The sequence below is a fragment of the Carica papaya genome, chromosome 8, assembly GCF_054855325.1.
Source record: "Carica papaya isolate Zhongbai chromosome 8, ASM5485532v1, whole genome shotgun sequence".
NCBI classification, from domain to species: Eukaryota; Viridiplantae; Streptophyta; class Magnoliopsida; order Brassicales; family Caricaceae; genus Carica; species Carica papaya.
The window spans coordinates 25,723,863-25,747,166 of record NC_142316.1 but is presented as its reverse complement, the minus strand read 5'-3'; the positions used below and the strand labels follow the sequence as shown (position 1 = coordinate 25,747,166).

Sequence of the window (23,304 nt, the reverse complement as noted above, 5' to 3'; positions counted from 1 at the left end):
GGGCTTTTTGACAACCTCCTTGTCTCATTGCCACGTGGGGAATGCTTTAAAATTTTTCAAAATGAAATTAATCAATAATTTATATTTTTTATTGGTTTGCTTAAATATATATCATTAATGAAATTTTATGAAAAAAAAGAAAAAAAATCATTTTTTAAAAAAATTTAACCATACATTTTTCCTTACAAATAAATACTTGTTTATAAACGTTCTCAACCGTTTTCTTTACAATTACAATGGGAATGAGACCAATTATTGTTGTCTATAATATTGTATTATTGCCATCACAATTTGATTTTTCATTTTGAAAATTAAATATTTATGTATGTGATTTATGCTATAAAAATAAATAATAATTTTAAAAAATAAACAAATCATTATTGCAATAAATTTAAAAAAATTATTATTAATTTTATATCATAATTAATATTAATACATACGCATTCAAAATATTATTTACGATAACTTTTAAAATTATTATCATAATATTTAATATAAATAATGATTGAGTGAAAAACATATATGATAGAGACAAGTTCATAAATAATACATCTATTTGCATGTTTAATTAATTAAATATTTTAAACATGATAATCATGAAGATTAATTTAATAAAATTATCTACTCCATTTACAAACAATGTTATAATTTAAATTTTAAATTACATAAAAAAAAATTAATAATTCAAAGTTTCAATAAATTCAATTACCGTGTTTATTGCAATAATAGAAGCTAGAAGCAAAGTAATTATTGATCTGACTAACCTGGGTCCCATTACCAAAAATAACTAACCTCACTCCCGTATAAATACATTAAATTTGGGTTCACCTTTTACCGTGGGTGGTAATTGCCTTGACCAATGCCCTTTCGACACGTGGTAGAACATTTTTTGAAAGTCAAATGTACGACCATCGGCCTTCGCTGCAAAAATGCCAAAAGAAGTAGGCACCGAAGTTTCGTACACACTCCCACTAACTCCTTTACTATCTTGCCCCTTCAAGAAATAATTCTCCTCTACAACGCGGTACATAATAAACATCTGGTTCGCCATCACCAACCAGAATCTCCTGTCCGTTCTATTGAAATCAACGGTGTACATTCATTCGATGGTAGACTTACATGAATCCAAAACAAGAAAAGATAAAGACTCTCCACGTGGTCCCGCCATTTCTATTGTCTGCATCTGAATCAACGGACAGGATTGTTTCCTTCTCTTCGCGTAATCTTAATGTCCCTTTTTACCCTCCACTAAAACTCATATTTTCTATCCGAGAAACAGAGACCCTCGCAGCCTTCTCTCTCTCTCTCTCTCTCTCTCTCTCTCCCCCTCCCTCTTCACTGCTACTCGTCTCTTTCTCCCTCCTTCTAAAAGCTCGACTTCCCGTCTAAGGAAGTAGAATCTCTCGTATTCAAGGTCTCGAAACCCTAGAAAAATGTCAGATTATGATATTTTGATAGATCGAAGAAGCTCGGTATCTCCTTTCTCCCCACATTGATTCGTTATGGCATTTTCTGGTACAGTTATTATTCTCACTCATATATTCGAGTATTTGGCTTCCGAGAAAAGCTACATTTCCATTTTCTCGCATTGTTTCTATCATCTCATACGTAAATCAGTTCATCGTTTACTTTTATTTCCGTGTTTAGTCTTATAGTAAGTGACTATTGTGGCATGGCATGGTTATGCTGAGCTGTTTTTGGTCTCCGATCATTGTTACTCTGTGCTTTGATGAAGTATTGAATGTATTAATCATGTCCTCGTTTACCAGATGAACTCTTCTTGTTGCCCTCTGTTTTTGCTAAAATTCGAAGTAGTTTGTGAATGAGCAGTTTACATCTTTTTCACGAAGACGCTTCTAGTGGCGATTCTTCAAATTTCGATTGTTAGCTCGATATTCTCTTCTTCTTCTTCCATTTTTTTTTAAAAAAAAAATCTGCCGTATGGAATTTTATGATGTCTCTCTATTGCCTTTTCCTTTCCCTGGCTACTGGTTGAACATTGCTATGCTTTTTTGATTCTTCACTTGTGGAGAGATCATAACCTTGTCGTCAGCTACATTTTTAGGATAAGTAGATAAAGACAGAATCAATGGATCTTGATCCTTGGGGCCCATCAGGACTGTCCGATAGTCAAGGTCCGTCATTCTTCTTTCCAGTCATCATCATTATATAATCAATGACTCAATGATGGTTTCCATTTCTTTTTTTAAGAAGGAACCGTGGTTTCTTTTATTGATTTTTGAATAGTATTTACTTTTCAGTCGTGCAAGATGGAAACTGCTACATGGAACTTGGATGGATGTGTGATTTCCGTTTTGGTTATGGATTTGGTAAAACCACGCCCATTTTTTCCCTTGTTGATTTGATTCGTCGTGGGAGTCTGACCATTTAACAGTTTATTATTTCACAATCTTTTCTCTCTTACGGTCTTAGATGCTATGGAAGAAGATGCTCTCAATGAGAAATGCTGTGTGCAAGTTCTAAGGATATTGAATATGAAAGCAGATACTGAAATTGATGAACTTGAAAGGGATTTGGTTTACCTCCAGAGTGAACTAGCCTGGGCTGAATATGATGATTGGTCCAGAGTTTGCTGTAGTGCCTTGAGAAAAAAGATTGAGTGCCTCGACTTATCAATTAGAAGTTTAAGGAATGAGAATGATGTCGATATTCATTTAATAATACACAGAGAGCCTGCCGAGAGAATACATGAAATATTAAAGACTCTGCTGGATAATTATTGCTGCAAGAAATATGAGCAGGTATATAGATGATAGCAATGGTATCTGGAGATTGAATAAATTATCCTTCACTGTTGGCTTGTTTTAGAATTTATTGTTGAATGGTTGAACTGACCCTTGACAATTCATGCTTCTACTTATGCAAGGAATCCAGTCATCATACTCTTGTCTCGGACCTGCCCCCTGCATCTCCACATCAGGAGCTTGAAGTTTTGGACGAGAATGGAAGGCTGAGTGATTCTGGTGATGCTGAAATCATTCTAGACAAGGAAATGAAGGGACCCCATGATGCCCCCTTGGACAATAGCGATGTATTTAATTCATCCTTGCAGCCTTCAGAGAGAAACACAAATGATTTTGGAACAGTACAGGTCTATTTCTTAGTGTTTGTGCTTGTACATGATTGTTTTTTATAGTTGAACGACATAGATTAAGTATATAAACATGGAGCAGGTCTTTTTTATTTTTTATAGTAATATGGATTTCCAAACATATTACAAGTAATTTAAATTCATGAAGGTTTTACTTTTTTACTAGGACATCCGGATTTTTCTTTTCAGAGGATGATGGCAGACTATGTTCTAGGATGTGGAAATTTTAGCTTTTCATGTTATGTCATTATGTGTATTCCTCTACTCAGTTTAATTCTGTGGGAATACATTGAAAGCTGATCTGAAGTTTCATTCCTTTGATTGTCATTGAAGATGGATAGCACTTAAATTATATGCATAAATATGCAAGCGCCTAATTATATGCTTAAATATGCATGCAGTGAGGGAGCTCAATTTCTGTACATGCATGCATGCTGATCAGATTTTGCTGTGTGACAATTTGAGATTCTTTAGTGATCTTTATGGAAAGAGCTTTTAAAAGCATAACCCAATATTCTGCCCATTTTGCTGACATATTAGCTTTTAAAGTTTGAAGGATACAAAAATATATTCAAATTTGTTGGTTCTGGTTGCTATAAACCTGCACACATGCTATGTGACTAGCAAGCAAAATATATTCAAAATTGTTGGTTCTGGTTGCTATAAACCTGCAATCAAGCCTGTGAACAGGCAGGCATTCAGACAGTAATGCATAGTATGCTTCCAGTAGCCTATTTGCCTTCTGCATGTAATTTAGCATAGATATTCTTGGATGAGAAAGAAAGAAAAGAGGAGATTGAGGTGTTTGTTTGATATCAATGTGCAGTTTTTCCCCAATTGATGATTGTCAGATATGCCTTGACAGAAACTTTCACACCATATTTTGACTATTAACAGCTTGCAGATGTTAATGGCAAGGGCCACCCTCTGCATTCTTTGGAGCCTGCAGCTGGCCACTCTGTTAAATTGGACCCTGTTACTTTAGAAAGTACTGGAGATGAAGAAGTCAAAGGACATGATTTTACTGCCCATGACAAACAAATGCTTGAAATTTCACCTTTGAAGTCTATAGATGAGAAAAAAGGTGACCTGGAAAGGACTAAAACTCAGGTAGTTCTTCCTTGTTCTCCCATGATTTTCATAGCTCTGATATTCTTTATTTGTTTGTGTTTTAAGTTAGTAAAATTCCGAGGGAATACTGCTTTTTTGAGTTTGACAATTTAAAATTATAGTGATAACCATGTGGTGCTGTCACGATGAATTCATTTTCTTTCATCTTCTTTTGGCTGTTGATATGATCATTAAAGGGAAGAAAAGTGTGTTTGAATTCCTAGCTCTGTGACTTATTTTGTTTGAAAATGAAATCATATTCTCATAATTAAAAACCTTTTCGTGGGTGATTTCACGAAGTCATTTGTGATTAAACCACTTTTAAAAGGAGGGGCAAAAGGGAAAAAAATGAGACAAGTAAATGGGCATAAATGTGGGAGTTTGGACAAGTACTGAGATTATATGAGAGATGTTCCAACTGTTCACAATTTCATGTCCTTCAAGTTCAAGATAGTATTGGCAGCTGGTTCCGTATTCTTTCAATTTTTACTTTACTATTGCTTCCAATAGCTTATTTGCTTGCTGCATTTAATTTAAGGAGGAGATTATTGGAATAGAAAGAGAACAGATTTAAGTGTTTGTTTTATATTAATGTGCAGTTTGTTCCAGTTTATGACTGTCAGTTGTGCCTTGACGGAGACCTTCACACCTTATTTTGGTTTTCCACAGCTTGCAGATGTTAATGGAAAGGACCCTTGTCTGAATTCTCTGGAGTCTGCGGCTGGCCACTCTGTTAAGAAGACAGCATTGGAGAATATTGATTTCAAAAGTACTGGAAATGGGGAAGTCAAAGAAGATGATTCTACTGCCAATCATGAACAAATGTTTGAAGGTTCACCTTTGAAGTCCACAGAAGGAAAACATGACCTGGAAACGGCAAATACTCAGGTAGTTCTTTCCTGCCACGATCCATCCCGCTGCAAAAATTTTCATTTTTTGTATTTTAAGTTTATAACCTCTTGAGAAAAAAATGCTTTCGAGTTTAATAGTTTAAAATTCAGTTATAACCATGTGGCGCTGTTATAATGAAATCATTTTCTTCCCTGCTTTTTCTTGTTGATGTGATCCTCAAAGAGAAAAAGTAGCTTTATGGCAATGCAAATTAAACTCTTGTGACACGACTTTTATTTTCTTTCATTTGCTCTACTATATCATTTTTTCCAAGGAATAACAATATGAATCATGGTTGCAGGAAAAGTTAAGTAGCGTTTCATAAGACTTCAGGTGCCATTCAACTCCCACGCATTTGTATACGAGCTGCAAATAAGGGGAGATACCTAATAATCCATAGATAAAATAAGGAAAGAAAGTTTGGCTGCTGAACACAGCCATATAATTGTAGTGCTAATGTTAAAGAATATACGTAATTTTTCTGTGTACAATTTGATTCATTAAAAAATAGAGCAAAAGTTGGTATTTCTCTTTGTATAATTTCATCTTTGTGGATGGTCATTTCTATATGCTAGTCTTGTAAACCATAGCATTAGAAAATAAAATTTGATAGAGGGAAGAAAAGTGGAAAGAACAAAAACAGTAGACCAAAAAGATACATTTTTGGAAAAAATTTTGGCTTCAAGAAATTTATCTATTTTTTCCTAGTTTCTTACTAAGATCTGTTTTTCTTGCTTTAATCCTTTGTTATTTCTTCAACACATTCTTTCGCTACTCATTCTTCCTCCTTTATAAGCTATTTCTTTGACAATGCCCAGCTTTCAGAGACTGCAAAATTCTCCAGTACAGATGCTTTGAAATATTCCGTTGGCTTCTGCCACAACCATAATATTTCTGCTTCTGAATCAATAATCATAAAGGAGGAAGCGGAAGACATCAGTTCTTTGTCTATGATAGATAATGCAATCTCAAATTATCCAACTACAGCTCATGATATAAATCCAAAGGTTAGTCTATCCCCTTTCTCTTAGTATTTAAAAATCTTGACGATCATGTATCTGAAGACTTCACAACCCCAACAAATTGGACATTTGCATGATCCTATTCTGATATATTCTGATCAAAGATGATTAATCAGTAGTCTAACCTTTTGCTATTGGTTCTTTTCCTCCTAAAATGAACAGCCTACAAATGCTATCGTCAAAGATTCTCATGCATGCATAATCGGCAATCTGAATGAGATAAAAAAATTATGCAAGACTGATTTGAGACCTAACAACCATGGCAAAATGGGAGGATGCAACACTACTGCCGCAGAAAAAAGGGAAGCTTTATTCATACAGGCAACAAGTGGAAATTCTGGTATAGAGCAAAAGCTATGTGATTTTGCAGCAAATGCAGCACGTAAAAAAAGGCTGAAAGAATCAAAGGTTGCTTCAGTTGACAAGATGAATTCTTCAAATTCAATTTTGAAGGTGGAAGGGATGAAGAAAAATACTAATTGTCACACTAGTCACGTTTCTAAGGTTGGACAAGCTGGTCTAACACTTACTGAACATACTGCATTAAGCTCACTTTCAGCTCTGCAGGACAAGACAGAGAAACTTGCAAGCATGGTACACCTCAAAGAGAACAAAAAATTACCAAACAAAGAAGTGCAGATGGTTGAAATTGCCGTGAATGATGATGAGTCGATTTTGAACTTGTCCCTGAATCAATCAAGGAAAAAGGCTAAGAGGATTGTGCAATCAAACTCAGCAAGTGCCCAAAGCCCAAGTTTTCTTTCTACAGGAAATGTTTCACGTTCCTCTTCTGATTTCAAAACCAAGAAACAAACAAAAAACTGCAGCAATGCCAATTTGAAGAATTCTTCAAGGACGAAGATCACAAAGAGAGTTCTGCAGCACAGGCTGCAGAATGCTGAAGAGCAAAGTGCTGGTTTGGACGACAGCCGAAATTCCTCAAAGAAAAGAAAGACAAGTACAAGTGTTCCAATTCTCCTGCAGATGACAGGCTCATCTGGTCAAATTGAATTTTCAGAAGGGCATGGTAATCCAGTGATTAGTGAAAGTAAGAATTACCTAATCAAAGAATCCTGCTCCCATACTGATCCTGGCAGAGAGGTCGTGGCACTAAAACATTCTGCAACAACTAACCTAAACAGTCTGAAAATATCCGACTTAAGAGCCATTGCTAAGGAACATAAACTAACAAATTACTATAAGCTCAAGAAAACTGACCTGATCCAACAACTAATTAATCGCCTGAGCTGTTGCTAAATCCACAGGTGGGTGTACAGATAGGAAACATTTTCTCATATTGTTTACTTAGAATGTTTTTGGATGTGCCTCGAACACAGTTTGTATACATATGTTTTCAGGGAGTATCTTGGATAACTGGCGAGATACGGGTAGCTGCATCTTTATTTACAGGAGGAAACAGGAAAGTGTTTACAGGGAGATATTTGTAGTGGATACCGCTAAATTTGATAAGACATCAAGTTTACATGAAAAAAATCTAGTGCTTCACAAGGGGGGGTATATCTGAGAATGGGGGTTGGCATACCTCTAGAATTAGTTTTTGAGCAACTCATTTCAGAATGTATGCTTGGCTCAGTTATGGTGGAAAAAAGTTATGAGTTCTTCAATTCCATTAGAGTTAATGAAATGAAAATTAAATTTCTCTAATTATATTGAAAATTCATTTACGCAGCATTTAGTTTAATTTTCATTTCTTTTTCACCTTATTTTAAATGGTATACTTAATCATTTCTACCTTAAATTCTTTGGGAAAGATATGAATTTAGTTACTATAAGTTGAAGAACAAATTGAATTCCCGAGTGAAGGTCACCATCAAACATACAAATTATATGCTAAATTTTTATTCATTAAGACTGATATGAAAATTAAGTATAAAACTTAATTTTTTGAAGTATAAAAATAGATTTTATATTGATAAGAGTAATAATAAATAAAATTTCATTAATCTTGGTTGTATCATATAAATGTCAATTCACAATATACATCAATTATTTACTGATGTGCCATAACCATATCCTGTGAACCATGCACGGTTCAACTACCATAATTCTTAGTCTTATTTCGTCCTATATAAAATGAATTCTATTAGGTTGAAGTCGGAATCATTATTTCATCAAGAAATGAATTTTAAGGCCTCCTAGTTATTATTATTATTATTTTACTCTAAGACAATAGGTACATTGCAATTCTCGTAAAGACTAACTGTCTCCACTTTGAAATTGATCAAAAATCAATGAAATCAATCTTGTAGTATTGATTGTTTCGCAACTTTAACCTACAAGAAAAATACTGTTCCAGATGATCAAATTAGAAAGTCATGTTAAATCACAATCAAAAACCTTTTCCATGGTTGGTTTCTCCATTATTTCTCATTAAAGACTAGTCTGAAAGCAAAATGAAAGAAAGAAGATCTAACAAGTATACACATATGATAAGAGTGTGGACCAGTAATCAGGTTCTCTAGAGATGTCTCGTCAGTTCACAATTTCATGTCCTTCAAACTCGAGATAGTATCTTTTTCCAAATTGGGAGCTGCACAAGAAATGCATCCATGTCATACAAAGATGAGATCGAATTAAGTCTTACGAAGAAGATGCAGTGAAAAGAATTTACTAAATAGAATATTATAGTAAACTCCAGCTCATAATAATAATTTGAACCCAACCTTTTAGTCATTAGATTCGATTCTATATGCAGTTTAGTCTATTTCTTTGAGTTAAGCTAGTCCAAACAATTACTCCAGAAGACAACAGGAAGAGAACAGCAAAATGGTTGGAATTAGACCCTAAATATCAAAATACTTGAATTGTATCTCAGGTCATGCTGGTTCCAAGCAGGCCAGTGTTTCTTTTCCTTTTCAAGGAATCCAAAATTACTGCTCAGGTGTACAGATTTTACGTGCTAGTTTCACAATATAGAAGTTCAGCAAGTAAAACACTGACTTTGTCACAAGAGCTATTAAGATGTGTACCTTTCCATTCTTCCGACCTTTGATCAGCCTGCTTCAATGCCCGGACTAGATGTTTTATTCGGTACTGTTTTTTCTCATTTTCTGCTGTGAGGTCATTGACCTGGAAGTCACATATGAAGTTACTATTATGCTATATATAGATTTCAATATATATTACTATAATACAGAGAAACATGCTTTACCTTTACTTGTTCTACTACCAGCTTTGCATTTGCATCTTCTAGCTTAGACTGGAGTTCACTAATTGTCTTCCAAAGATCCTCATCTCCAGCATCTGAGAATTAGCAAGATCAATTTTATCAAAAAGCAACCATATAAGTTACTAAAAAAAAATCTAGATTGGGCACCTACCTTTCTTACTTGCAATAGCAGCTTCAATTCTTGATAAGCGTTCCTGTAATACAAAAGATAATATTGCAAAAAGTTGATGCAAAGAACCGAAAAATTCACCAGATAATAATTGGTATTCTACAGTAATATAAACTGAAACATTGACCTAACAATTTTGCAGATGGATAAACCAGAGATGCTAATCACAATCATCATATTGTTCTTTATGAAAAAATTAAGCATCGTCCAACAGGCATTGCTGAATGAAAATCGGATGGGAAAATTGTTGAAAAACTAAAGCAATACCAGCAAGTGAAGTTCAGAGAAGAGACTTTATTCAATTGGCTACCGCCCTCACCCTGAATTACAGCAATTAGGCTCTTTAAATAGAGCTTTTCTTACCTGTGAAAGCATGAAAATAGGATAGTGCTCCACTAAGTCCTATTGTATCTAAACTAAATAACAAACCGATATTTTCTACAACAAATCAGCTACTAACTATGCTGAAGACTAGGATAACTCAAATTGAACATGTGAAAGTGATTGCAGATATTCAATAAACCCTCCCTTAAACTGAAACTTACCTGTTCAGTTTAATTATTCTAGCAACAAAATGCTTTCAAATGAACAAACACCAAGCAATTCTCTGAACTTCACAAAAGATGTCAACTTAAGGGGTTTGGTGAAAACATCAGCAATTTGATTTTCACTTCTGCAATAAGTGAGATTAATCACTCCCATCTTTTGTGAGGTTTCTTAGAAAGTGATACTTCACGTCAATATGTTTGCTTCTTCCATGAAGAACAGGATTTTTGAAGAGATTTATTGCTGAACTGTTGTCACAATAAATAGGAGTCAATCTTTTCTGTTGGAAATGAAGTTCTTCAAGTAACTTGCACAACCACACTACTTGACAAGTACATGATGTTGCTGCAACAAATTCAGCTTCATTAGTTGATAATGTTACAATTGATTGCTTCCTTGATGACCATGAAATTGCTCCTGAGCCCATCATAAAAACACAACCAGAAGTGCTCTTCCTATCATCCAAATCTCCAGCATAATCACTATCAGCGAATCCAGTCAAGACTGATTGTTCACTTTTCTTGGATAACAAACCAAAATTGATAGTTTCTTGCAAATAGCGAAGAATCCTTTTTACAACTAGAAGATGCATCTCCCTTGGACTCTCCATGTATCTACTAATAAGGTTGACAGCATGCATAATATCAGGCCTTGTAGCCGTTAAATACATCAAACTTCCCACTATTTGTTTGTAGAGAGTGTTATTAACTCTTCTTTCATCAGGTTCTTTGATAAGCTTCAAAATTTGTCTTGTATAACCACTTTACACCAATTGTCTTTTCTCCCTTTGGCAGCTCAGTTAATTCCCATGTGTTGTTTCTTATAACTGCTGCAATTTTTTCATCCATTACTTTTTGCCGCTTCGAGTCTTTCACAGCCTCATCAAAAGTTGTAGGATCATAGTCTGAGAACAAAGCAAAATGTATAAACGGATCTTCAAATTGATCAATTCCAGTTACCTCATAATCTGCCATCCATGCAGGTCGTCTTCTAACACGTTGAGGTCTCTCTTCTTCATGCGTAGGAACTGATATTGGTGATTGAGTTGCAACATTTTGACGTTGTTCATTCTCCATAGTTTGTTGCTGCTTTTTTTCCTCAAGACAATGGAATTTGCTGTTGAAGTTTATTATCATTCCATGGCCAGGTTGCACTTTCATCAAAGATCACATCACGGCTAATAACAATTTTCTTGGTGGTAGGATTGTAGAGCTTGTAAGCTTTGGATTGATTACTAACACGAAGAAAAATACATTTTTCTCCCTTATTATCCAGCTTCTTCCTCTTTTCATCTGGAACATGGGCATAAGATATACATCCAAAAATTTTGAAATGATCAACACTTGGTTTGTGTTTGCTCCAAGCTTCTTCAGGGGTCAGATTCTGGACAACAAATGTTGGACTTCTATTCAGTACATGAGTGCTCCAAACAACAGCTTCTGGCCAAAATCTTTTTGGTACATTACTCTTTATTAAAATGTTGCGCACCATGTTGAGAATTGTACGATTCTTTCACTCACAAACACCATTTTGTTGAGGTGTGTAAGCTGCTGTAAGTTGCCTCTTAATTCCATAAAGTTCACAACAATTGATAAAACTTTGTGAGGTGTACTCTCCTCCACGATCTGTGCGTAATACTTTTATTGGGTTACCGATTTCTTTCTCAACAAGTGCTTTATAAGATTGAAAGGCACAAATGCTTCAGATTTCTCCTGCAAAAAATACACCCATATTTTTCGACTAAAGTCATCAATGAAGGTTATAAAATATCTCTTACCTTCATTGCATATCAGTGTTATTGGTTCACATATATCTGAGTGGACTAATTCCAATGCCTTTTTTGCTCTCCATGATTTTCCTTGTGGAAATGAATTGTGATGTTGTTTGCTAACAACACAATGTTGACAAATATCAGAAGGAGCTGTAATTTGAGGAAGTCCAGTCACCATGTTCTTTTGATGAAGAGTTTTCAGTCCTCCAAAGTTCAAATGCCCATGGCGAAAGTGCCATAGCCATGCTGCATCCTTTAATTTCGCTGAAAAACATGCATTATGCATATTATGAAGATAAAGTAGAAACATTCTATTACCAGTCATCTTCACTTGAGCAATTAAGCCCAATTTTGCATCTTTGATTTTGCAAGCTCCACCTTTAATAGAAATCTCATAATTTTTCTCTTGCAGCTGACCAATGCTTAGTAGGCTGGTTTTCAAATCTAGAATAAACAAGACATCTGAAATTGTATGAGTAAAATTTTCATTGGTTTGAATTAATACCTTTCCTTTTTCCATGACTGCAACTTTGGAGTCATTCTCAAACTTTACAATGTCACGGAATGTATCATCAAGGATAGAAAATATTGATTTATCTCCACTCATATAATTGGAGCAACCGGTGTCAAGGTACCATAGATTCTTGCTAGTTTCTTTCTTGGTTTGACAAATCATCAGTAATGATATTTGTAATACCTGGGTCCGAAATTTGGTTCTGGATTAATTTTAAAATTTAAAAAATATATAAAAATCTAATTTTTAAATTAATAAAATTTAATTTAATGTGGAATTATGAAAAAAATAAGTTGATAATGAAATTGAAAACAACTTTGAGAAAAAAATGTGAAAATTCAGGTTTGGATGGTGTTTTTGAAATAAAAATAAAAAACTGAGGGTCAAAACGCAATTAAAGAAAATTGCGCCACGTAGGATTTCAAGTCAGCAGTTTCAACGAATCAAAGCGCGGCGCGTGACAAGACACGCTGACTCAGTACCACGCGGGAGGCCACACTGGCAATCTGCGTGCCTCACGATCGAACGGCCCGAAAGTGTTCCCGTGCGCGTGGATAGTCCGGATCCGTTCCATTCTCAGGCGCGATCGGATGGTCGCGATTAAACGCGATGAACGGTTCAGATTTGTTCCCTTTTTAAACGCGATCGGATGGTCAAGATCAAACGCGATGAACAATCCAAATTTAAGCAAGATTAGTATAAATATTTCGCACCACACCGAAGAAAAATCCTAGTCGCCAGCCTCCCGCCGAAGAAGAAGAACTAATCGTCGAAGAAAGAAGCTGACCGCCGCTCGCCGCCGCACCGGAGCCACCTTCAACTACCAAAAAGAAAAAATTCTCCGATTCGCTCGGAATTTGATTCCGAGTGCCTCCATAGCCAAATCGAAGTAAAAGAAACAGTGGGTAAAGCCTGGCGGCCGCGTCGCGGGCAAAATCCAAAACCTCATCCGACGAGCCCTATCCTATTTCCGGTTTTGTGCGATTTTTTCACCATTGTGTTCACTGTTCTGTTTTCTACAGGTTGATCGAAGAAAAACACGCAGCCGCGAAGGTGAGCCGGCAGAGCCGCCGTACCGGAAAATTTTACCGCCGGTAAGTTTCTGTTTTTTGATTTTTTTCGGTCAATCGAGACCCCTAACGTGTTTTCTCGTAAGGATGAGGATAAAACCGGCCAAATTTAGCCAAAAATGGTCAGACCGAGGTAAACCGCCGCCTGGGCGGCGGTGCCATCGCCGGAGCACGACGATGCCGCTTTATCGAAATTTCAAAATTAACTGGAAAAGATTTTTAACACCGATTTTGGATTTTTTTTGGTATTTTTAGGTACGTGAAGCGTGTTTTAATCTCCGCATGAAAATTCAGGAAACCCGGGGACAGTTAGTAGGCGCAGTAAAAAGTTTGGTATTTCGGATATCGATTTGGATAAGAATCTTTCACCTTATTCTCTGTTATGGAATTGAAATTTAATAATCGATAAATATGGTATTTTATATAATTAAGAAAACTTTGAGAATAATTACAGATTACTAATGGAGCCGGAATCGGTTAGTTCTTTATTTGCCTTATTTAATTGATTGTTGAATTTACAGCTTTAAATACATGATAATATACTGAAATGGTTAAACGATTTAGTTGTGCTTACTTGATATATATATTACTTGTCTTGCGTGATTTACGGTTGATTTGTGAAATTGAAAATTAATATGCAAACAGAAAATTGATTGGTCATGTGAATTAATGAATGGTAGGCTTACTGAATATTCTGCGAAATGGTGGACGGACCGGATACATAGGGAACCCTACCGTGAACGTTGCTTCATACCGGACAGGGATCGAGAAATGGTATTTTTTACGCTCATACCGGACAGAGTATGGGGACGGCCCGATTCGCCCTCATACCGGACGAAGTATTGAGAGATGATATTTTTTGTGCTCATACCGGACGGAGTATGGGTACGGGCGGTTAGTTGACAATGTTGAATATTAGTTCACGTGTAGTGGGACATCCTTATAGACTATCGAAGATACCAGTAGGCAAATAAAAAGGGAAAGTGCTTGCTATTACTCACTTGAAAATGAGATTGAAATGTTATTTGAATTATTGTATCTCTATAGGTCGATTTTGAAAATCTCGCAACAGTAAATATATACAATAAATGGTTTTTTTTATGATAAATGAATTTACTTAAATAGCTCCATTAGTTATTTTTATGATTTTTACCAACCTTCAGTTTCTGTATCGGTGAGTATTGTGATATTCTTACTGCCCTAATGTGCCTCACCTTTTCATTAACTATTTCAAATCAAGAGAACCAAAATCCAGATCCTGATCAATAAGAGAATTGTGAATAGTTCACCGCCCGGACTCCCGTCAAAAGATAGTGACGGTCGTCCTAAAATACTCAATATATTGTCTTTTGTTTATTTCTTTAATTTTTATTTATTTCTTTTAAAAATGACATTTTCATACTCCTATTAGACATTCTAAGTTATTGTGTAAGGAATGTGAACCCTAAATTCTATTATTTCGCTTCCGTATTTAATTCATGATTTTATTTCCTTTTAAGTTCCCGACCTTTACAGTTGGTATCAGAGCTACGTTCCTCGAAACCATTTCTTACACAAATACTTAAAAAAACACTCAATACGAACCATCGCCCAACCCTTCTTTGTGAAAAAAAATAAGTACAAGGACATGAGGAGAGGAGGGCCCCTACTGAACAAGGCAGCCCAAGACGGGTTGCTTCGAGAGGATGTCGATCGGCTCTTCGAGATGTTAGTGAGACTCATCTCTGCCCAGCAAGCCAGGAAAGGGAGGAAGGAGCTGTCTGACCCTCCACCACTGCCACAATACGAGCCACCCCTACAACGAGAGGATTTAGTGTTATCTCGATACAATCCTGTCCCTCCATCGTATCATCTAGCACCGCCATAGTATAATCTGGTACCCCACCATACAACTAGGTGCCACCACAGGGTCACCCAATTCTTCTCCAGTAACATTCGGTTCCTCTTCCACGGGATGGACTCGGTTCCACCCATGATGGACCTGATAGAGGTTGACATAGGGGACTTTGATGTAATCCTATGAATGAACTGGTTAGCGGCGTATCACGCCACCATAGATTGTTCCCACAAGAAACTTGTAATTAAACCTACTAGCGATGAGTCATTTACAAGCTAATAAAAAGTTTTGAATCTTATTCTCCCATAACAAATTCCTTATTACATAACGTTTTAACTCGGTTGTTTTCTCTACAATATACAAACTTAAGAAAGAAATTTGTATTCAAGAGATTCCGGTAGTCCGAAACCTCCCGGATGTGTTTCCTGATGAACTTCCCGAACCACCAGTGGACAGAAAAGTTGAGTTCACCATAAACTTTCAGTCTGACACAGAGCCTATCTTAATTTTTCCTTACCGCAGGAGTCATGTAGAAATGAAAGAGCAGAGGAAACATATCAATGAATTGCAGGATAGTACATTCATCCGACATAGTATGTCTTCTTGGAGTGCTGGAGTCATATTTGTAAGAAAATGGGATGGGACGATAAGATTATGTATTGACTATAGGGGACTGAACAGGTTCACAATCAAGAACAAGTACCCCATCATCAGGATCGATGATCTTTTTGATCAGTTGCAGGGTGTCCAAGTCTTCTCCAAAATATATATGCGTTCAGATTACCATCGGATAAAGATCAAGACAGAAGACATTCCCAAAACAACTTTCCGAACCAGGTACGGACACTATGAATTCTTGGTCATGCCATTTGGACTAACCAACACACCAGTCATCTTCATAGATTTGATGAACAAGCTTTTTAGACAATTCCTGAATCAGTTCGTCATTGTATTTATCAATTATATCCTAGTAAGCAGAGAACAACACACTCACCATCTGACTCAAGTTTTGCAGGTTCTCAGAAAAAAAAATTGTATGCAAAGTTAAATAAGTGTGAGTTATGGCTCAAGTAGACTATCTTCCTAGAGTACATCATATCAAGGGACAGAGTGTCAGTGAATCCCGAAAAAGTTGAGACAGTACTCGGTTAGGAGAAATTGACATCGGTCAAGGAGATTCGTAAATTTTTGGGGATGACAGGTTATTACCGTAGGTTTGTGGAATAATTTTCTAGCCTACCTACTCCTTTGACTCGGCTCATAAAGAAGAATGTCAAGTTTAAGTAGAACGATAACTATGAAATGAGCTTTTCTGAATTAAAGAAGCGGCTGACTACTGCATCTGTGTTGGCCTTGCTGAGCGGGACAAGTAGATATACAGTTTACAGTGATTCCTTCTACTTGGGGTTAGGTTGTATTCTGATGCAGCATGAGAATGTCATAACCTATGAGTTCAGGCAATTGAAGAGTCATGAGAAAAACTACCCCACTCGTAACTTAGAACTTGTCGCGATTATCCATACCTTAAAAACTTGGCGTCATTACTTGTATGGGGAGATTTTTCATATCTATACCAACCATAAAAGCTTGAAACATATATTCATTCAAAAAGATCTCAACATGTGTAAGAGACAATAGATAGAACTCCTCAAGAACTATGATTGTAACATCTTGTATCACCCGAACAAGGGCAACGTGGTAGCCGACGTACTCAGTAGAAAAAGTGCAGGTATATTAGCTCATCTGATGGTTTTAAAATGCAGGGTAACAGGGGCCGCACAACAAGTACAACTTCAGGACTTGAAGAGAGTTACATGCTTGACCCACATGACTGTTCAACCTGAGTTGATCCAGAGAATAAAGAAAGCTAAATCCGCCGATTTCACCCTAACAGCTCTAAGAAAAGATGCAGAACAAAGAGTAAATTCAGAATTTTGAGTCTCTACCGATGGTTTGCTCTGATTTCAAGACAGCGTGTGTTCCATGTGACAGTAAGTTGAAAAGGGACATCATGAAAGAAGTTCATAACTCAAAGTTTATCATGCATCTCGAAAACACTAAAATGTATCAAAATATGCGACCCCGGTTTTAGTGGAACGGGATGAAAAGAGAGGTAGCCGACTTTGTTTCCAAGGGTCTGGTGTGTCAGCAAGTCAAGGCAGAACATCAACGTTCAGGCGGGTTACTTCAGCCATTACCGATTCCAGAGTGGAAGTGGGAACACATCACAATGAATTTCATGACAGGATTGCCTAGGGCACGCTCGGGACATAATGCCATTTGGGTAATTGTTGACCGCCTCACCAAATCTTCCCACTTCTTACCATCAAAATGACCGACTCCTTGGACAAGCTAGCAAGAATGTATATCCAAGAGATAGTTAGGTTACATGGCGTGCCAGTGACAGTAGTATCCGACAGAGATCTCAGACTCACTTTTCGGTCATGGTCTAGTTTTTAGCAAGTTATAAGAACGAAACTGTCTCTTAGTACTGCATTCCACCCTCATATTGATGAACAATCAGAAAGGACGATCTAGACATTGGAGGAGATGCTCCGAGCTTGTATTTTTGACTTCAGGGCCATTGGGATGATCATTTACTCTTAATAGAGTTCGCCTACAATAACAGCTACCAAACAAGTAACGACGTGGCTCCATACGAGACGTTATATGGCCCGCCCATGCAGATCGCCAATCTGTTGGGAAAAAGTGAATGATAGAAAATTATTCGGCTCAGATCTTACGAAGGAGACTACAACCAAAATAGTTAAGATCAGGAAGAATATCTAGACGGTTCAGAGCAGGCAGAAGAGTTATGCGGATATCCAGAGAAGGGATTTAAAATTTGAGAAAGGTGATCGAGTGTTCCTTAAAGTCACTCCTTTCAAAGGAATCAGTAGGTTTGGCGAGATGGGAAAACTAAATCCCACAGTTTATTAGGCTATTTGAAATCTTAAACATAATTGGTACCGTTGCCTACAGACTGACACTACCTCCAGAACTATCTAGAGTCCATAATGTGTTTCATGTGTTTATACTACGCAAATACAACTCGGACACCTCTCACATCTTGCCCACAAACCCCTTTTACTGTAGGAGGATCTGTCTTATGAGGAAATACCGGTGGGCATTGTGAACCGAAAGAGTAGAGTACTCCGCAACTAAAAAATTTCATTCATTAAGGTCCTATGAGGAGGTACCGGTGGGCATTATGGACCGAAAGAGCAGAGTACTCCGCAACCGGAAAATTTCATTCGTTAAGTTTTATGACAGAATCACACAAGAGGCCACATGAAAGTTAGAATCAGACTTCAGATCCCAGTATCTCCAACTGTTTAATTGAATGAGAGGGAGACAAATTTGAGGGACCAAATTTCTTTTAAGGGGGGAGAGTTGTAATACCCGAGTCCAGAATTTGGTCCGAGATTAATTTTAAAATTTTGAAATAAATAAAATTTAATTTAATGTGGAATTATGGAAAAAAAATAAGTTGAGGATGAAATTGAAAATAATTTTGGAAAAAAATGGTGAAAATTTAGGTTCGGGTGGTGTTTTTGAAAGAAAAATCGAAAGCTGGGGGCCAAAATGCAATTAAGGAAAACTGCGCCCCGTAGGACCGCCCAATCAGCAACCTTGACGAACCGGAGCATGCCGCGTAGTAAGGCACACTGACTCGGTACCATGCGGGAGGCCACGCTGGCGATCCGTGTGTCCTGCGATCGAACTGCTCGGAAGTGTTCCCGTGCGTGTATTTTAATTTTCACAAGAAAATTCAGGAAATCCGAGAACTGCCAGTAGGCACAGTAGAAAGTTCAGTGTTTTGAACACTGATTCGGGTAATAATTGCTCACCTTATTATCTGTTATGGAATTTAAGCTTAATAATCGATAATATGGTATTTTGTACAATTTAGAAAACTCTAAAAATAATTACAGGTTATTAATGGAGCCAAAACCGGTTAGTTCTTTATTTGTCCAGTTTAACTGATTGTTGAATTTATAGATTTAAATATATAATGATATACTGGAATAGTTAAACGATTCAGTTGTGCTTACTTAATATATATATTGCTTATTTTGCGTGATTTACGGTTGATTTGTAAAATTAAAAATTAATATGAAAATAGAAAATTGATTGGTCACGTGAATTAATGAATAGTAGCCTTACTGGATATATTGGGAGATGGTAGACTGGGTACATAGGAAACCCTACCGTGAACGTTGCCTCATACCTGACAGAGTATCGAGAAATGATATTTTTGGCGCTTATACCAGAGGGGGTATGGAGTCAGCCCGATTTACTCTCATACCAGACGGGGTATTGAGGAATGGTATTTTTGGCACTCATATCAGAAGGGGTATGGAGACAGTCAGTTAGTTGACAATGTTGAATATTGGTTCACGTGTAGTGGGACATTCTTATGGACCCCTAGGGATACCAGTATGCAAATAAAAAGGGAAAGTGGTTGTTATTGCTCACTTGAGAATGATATTAGAATATTATTTGAATTATTGTATCTCTATAGGTCGATTTTGAAAATCTCGCAACAATAAATATATGCAATAAATGGTTTTTTCTTATAATAAATGAATTTACTTAAATTAAAAGCTTCATTGGTTGTTTTTATGATTTTTACCAATATTAAGTTTCTGTATTGGTAAATAGTGTGATATTCTTACTGGCCTAGTATAGCTTACCATTTCATTAACTATTTTAAATTAAGAGAAGTACGACCTAAATCTCGATCAAAAAAAGAGTTGTGAATAGTTCACCACCCAGACTCCCATCAAAAGGTAGTGAAGGTTCTCCTAAAATGCTCAATATATTGTCTTTTATTTATTTCTTTAATTTTTGTTTGTTTATTTTAGAATGGACATTCTCGTAACCCTATTGAACATTTTAAATTATTGTGTAAGGAATGTGAACCTTAAACTCTATTATTTCGCTCCCGCATTTAATTCATGACTTTATTTCCTTTTAAGTTCCGGATTTTTACAATATCTCTTCTTCCTCCTTTTAAATGAAGTGAGATCCTTCTCCATGCACTTTGGATAAGTCTGTTCGACATTCTGACTTATAATGACCGAATTTGTGGCATCTATAACATTCAACTTTGAACTTATCTGCTGACTTTGAGTTGTTGCCACCTTGTCCTCTTCCTCTTCCATGATTATGATTTTCTAGTTGTTGATTTCTTTGGTTTTGACCTCTGCCTCTTCCTCTACCCCTACTATTCCTTCTGTTGTTTCCCCATCCTCCATTTCGATTATTTGAAATTGATTGATTTTCAGTTGGAGCCTTCAATGCTACCTCCTCCTTCTCTTGTTGATTGATATTTTGTTCATGAATCAACAAAGAGCTCTGAAGTTCATCAATTGAGAGCATATCAATATCATGAGATTCTTCTATAACACACACTACAAAATTAAATTTTAGTGTCATTGACCGAAGTATCTTTTCGACAATCGTAACTTCCTCCGTCTTGTCTCTATGAACATGCATTTAGTTGACTACTGTCATTACCCTTGAGAAATAGTCTGAAATTGACTCTCCAGATTTCATTCGAAGAGTTTCAAACTCTGAACGAAGTGCTTGAAGCTGCTGCTTTTTTGCGCTTGTTGATCCTTGATATTTTTTCTTCATAGAATCCCATATATGTTTGGAGATTTCGTTAGAAAGAATAGTTTCTAAGATGGAGCGATCAATAGCTTGAAAGAGGTAGTTTTTTGCCTTGAGATCCTTGAGTCTTTGTGATTCTAACTTAGTTTTTTGTGCATCAGATAATATTGTGCGAGCTGCAGGTTCATGGGTTCCTTCAGAGACAACTTGCCAGTATTCTTTGCAAATGAGGAAATTCTCCATTAGCATACTCCAATGGTCATAGTGACCATCAAAACGTGGAATTGCTGGTTGAACAAAAGTCTAGTTTGCCATTAATTTGCTGCTGCAAAAGGTACTACTATACCTAATTAATCACTCTTCACTCTCTTTCTTCACGTTCTCACAAGTGTTTGGAAGCTCTGATATCATTGTTGAAAAACTAAAGCAATACCAGCAAGTGAAGTGAAGTTTAAAGAAGAAACTTTATTCAACCCTGAGTTACAGCAACTAGGCTCTTTAAATAGAGTTTTTCTTACCCGTAAAAGCATGAAAATAGGATAGTGTTGCACTAAGTCCTATTGTATCTAAACTAAATAACAAACCGATATTTTCTGCAACAAATCAGCTACTAACTATGCTGAAGACTAGGACAACTCAAATTGAACATGTGAAAGTGATTGCAGTTACTCAACAAAAATGAGAATGATTGGCATTTGAAGGCCCAAGGAGGATTAGTAACATATTCACAGTTTTGCTTTCCAGCAATGACATAGATCTTTATGTCAGTTATTGAGTTCTGGGAAATTATATCTAATAGTATCGTACAAGCCAAAACTTCTTAAAATGAGGACCAATTTGAGTGTGGATCAGACAGCATTGACCATGTCCTGCTCAACAAATCATCAAAACGGCATTTGAGAATTCTATTCTTATCATTATGCAACCAAAAATTTTCTGATTAAACAAAACAAAACAATTCCAAAACGATTAACCTGCCAAGTTAGGTAAAATCTACGCTGACTCCGCGGTAATTTTATAACATTTCATAGAGATTGATAACTTTGTATAGTAATTACATAATATTTTTTAGTAATCAAATAATGTTATGTAATGATCACTATACAGTTACTAAATTACAACGGAATATTAGAAAATCAACTGGAGCTATGCACTTAGCCTCCAGGACAGCATATCAGATCCCATCAGTTCCAACTTTTTTTAACCTCACTTAATGATGATACAAAAATATTCACACCCACAAACTATGATGGAAATATGCATATTTACATTTCTTTATATCATATATATAACAAATAGAAAACACACACACCCTCCGAAGCCTGATTCATAAGCAAAAATGGAGGACCTTTACACCCCGATTCTTAAAATGTCGAGTTACCACAAAAAATCCCCACGTCTTATACCTAAACAAGAAGTTTAACACATAAACTTATATATAGATACTAGTTAACCGTACAAATTTGAATATTCATCAAGTGTAAGGAAAACCAGAGTGACAACATAAATTGGCATCAAAAGAAGTATTTTATGGGCCTTTCCGTGAGACTGTGCGTAGATACATATATATATATATATATATACACATAAATGTAATTTATGAATGTATGTAGAAGAGAAGGGTCCATATCTATGGAAGAGAATATTGAGGAGAGGAACTATCAAACCTCAGCTTCTGTAGCCCTTATGAAGAAGGGCTTCAAGGTCTCCTGCAGGCTGTCTGCATCCTTCGCCATTTCTTAACCTCTCTTTCTCTTTCTTATGCGTCAGAAGCCACAGGCCCTCTACTGGATTGTCGTCCCGGCGACTCCACTAAGTTTTCGACTGTGTATCTCTCCACTCTCCAGCACTTCTATGGCGACGTGAGGAACCACTTTTACCAAATCACCCATCAATCGGAAATCACCTCAATTTTCTGCTAAAAATTTTATTTCTTTACAGTTTAATTTTATTGAGAAGTTCTCAGTATTTTTTTATCTTAGAATCCAGGTCTAGTTTTTCAATATGTACTCTGAAATGAAAGTTATAGAATTATTTAAAATATATTTTTTTGTATTACTTGAATGATATATAAATACTTATAAAATATAATTTTTTTTAAATTTTAAAATTAAAAAATTTAACAAATGTTGATTGGAATGTTTTTTTTTTCTTTATTAAATTTTATTACTATTATATCTATGTTTTAATAAAAATTGATTAATTATTCTTATTAAATTTATCCAATTTAATTAAGTTTTTGTAAATTTTAAATTTTAGAAAGAACAAAGTGTGAATAAGATAGAAAAAAAAAATTTATTCAAATTTTAATAGTTTTATAAAATTTTAAAAATAATAAATTAAAGTAATTTTATAAGTATAAAAACTAAATTATAACAAAAAAAGTTAGGACCTAATTATTGAAACTAAAATTATAATCACTTATTTATTTTATTATTGAATAAAAATACAAT

The 23,304-nt window shown here is 35.8% G+C and overlaps 2 protein-coding genes across 10 annotated transcripts; one reads left to right on the top strand and one right to left on the bottom strand.

The window, feature by feature from the left end:
• Positions 1-1,272: 1,272 nt before the first annotated feature.
• Positions 1,273-7,800, top strand: LOC110812166 (Rho termination factor). Of its 4 annotated transcripts, XM_088210053.1 has the most exons (10): positions 1,273-1,515; positions 2,066-2,135; positions 2,262-2,330; positions 2,434-2,762; positions 2,888-3,112; positions 4,010-4,222; positions 4,892-5,110; positions 5,932-6,120; positions 6,298-7,400; positions 7,494-7,800. In XM_088210053.1, exons 2-9 carry the CDS (start codon positions 2,090-2,092, stop codon positions 7,390-7,392), a joined length of 2,385 nt encoding a protein of 794 aa, XP_088066179.1. In that variant the 5' UTR covers positions 1,273-1,515; positions 2,066-2,089; the 3' UTR covers positions 7,393-7,400; positions 7,494-7,800. The 4 variants fall into 4 exon arrangements, with proteins under 4 accessions (XP_088066179.1, XP_088066178.1, XP_021894581.1 ...); XM_088210052.1 differs by having other exon boundaries at positions 2,054-2,135; positions 6,298-7,800; XM_022038889.2 differs by having other exon boundaries at positions 1,274-1,515; positions 6,298-7,800.
• A 584-nt stretch (positions 7,801-8,384) lies between these two features.
• LOC110812206 (threonine-tRNA ligase 2) lies at positions 8,385-22,847 on the bottom strand. Of its 6 annotated transcripts, none has more exons than XR_015814154.1 (6): positions 22,519-22,847; positions 11,818-12,508; positions 10,040-11,713; positions 9,762-9,857; positions 9,477-9,519; positions 9,203-9,399 (listed from the first exon to the last, which is right to left on the bottom strand). XR_015814154.1 is itself a non-coding variant. In XM_088210056.1 (5 exons), the coding sequence occupies exons 1-5, from the start codon at positions 22,585-22,587 to the stop codon at positions 8,634-8,636; spliced, it is 357 nt and encodes a 118-aa protein (XP_088066182.1). In that variant the 5' UTR covers positions 22,588-22,817; the 3' UTR covers positions 8,385-8,633. The 6 variants fall into 6 exon arrangements, 1 of the variants encoding a protein (XP_088066182.1); XR_015814156.1 differs by having other exon boundaries at positions 9,762-11,423; positions 11,529-11,713; XM_088210056.1 differs by lacking the exons at positions 9,762-9,857; positions 10,040-11,713; positions 11,818-12,508 and adding an exon at positions 8,385-8,686 and having other exon boundaries at positions 9,126-9,225; positions 9,308-9,399; positions 22,519-22,817.
• Between the last annotated feature and the right edge of the window lie 457 nt (positions 22,848-23,304).

Coding starts and splice junctions, on each gene's coding strand:
- LOC110812206 (XM_088210056.1), bottom strand. CDS start 22,587: ATGGCGAAGGATGCAGACAGCCTGCAGGAGACCTTGAAGCCCTTCTTC. Junction 9,520..22,518: donor TAAGGGCTACAGAAGCTGAG/GTTTGATAGTTC, acceptor TTTGTATTACAG/GAACGCTTATCAAGAATTGA. Junction 9,400..9,476: donor TGCTATTGCAAGTAAGAAAG/GTAGGTGCCCAA, acceptor GCTAATTCTCAG/ATGCTGGAGATGAGGATCTT.
- LOC110812166 (XM_088210053.1), top strand. CDS start 2,090: ATGGATCTTGATCCTTGGGGCCCATCAGGACTGTCCGATAGTCAAG. Junction 2,136..2,261: donor AGGACTGTCCGATAGTCAAG/GTCCGTCATTCT, acceptor TTTACTTTTCAG/TCGTGCAAGATGGAAACTGC. Junction 2,331..2,433: donor CCGTTTTGGTTATGGATTTG/GTAAAACCACGC, acceptor TTACGGTCTTAG/ATGCTATGGAAGAAGATGCT.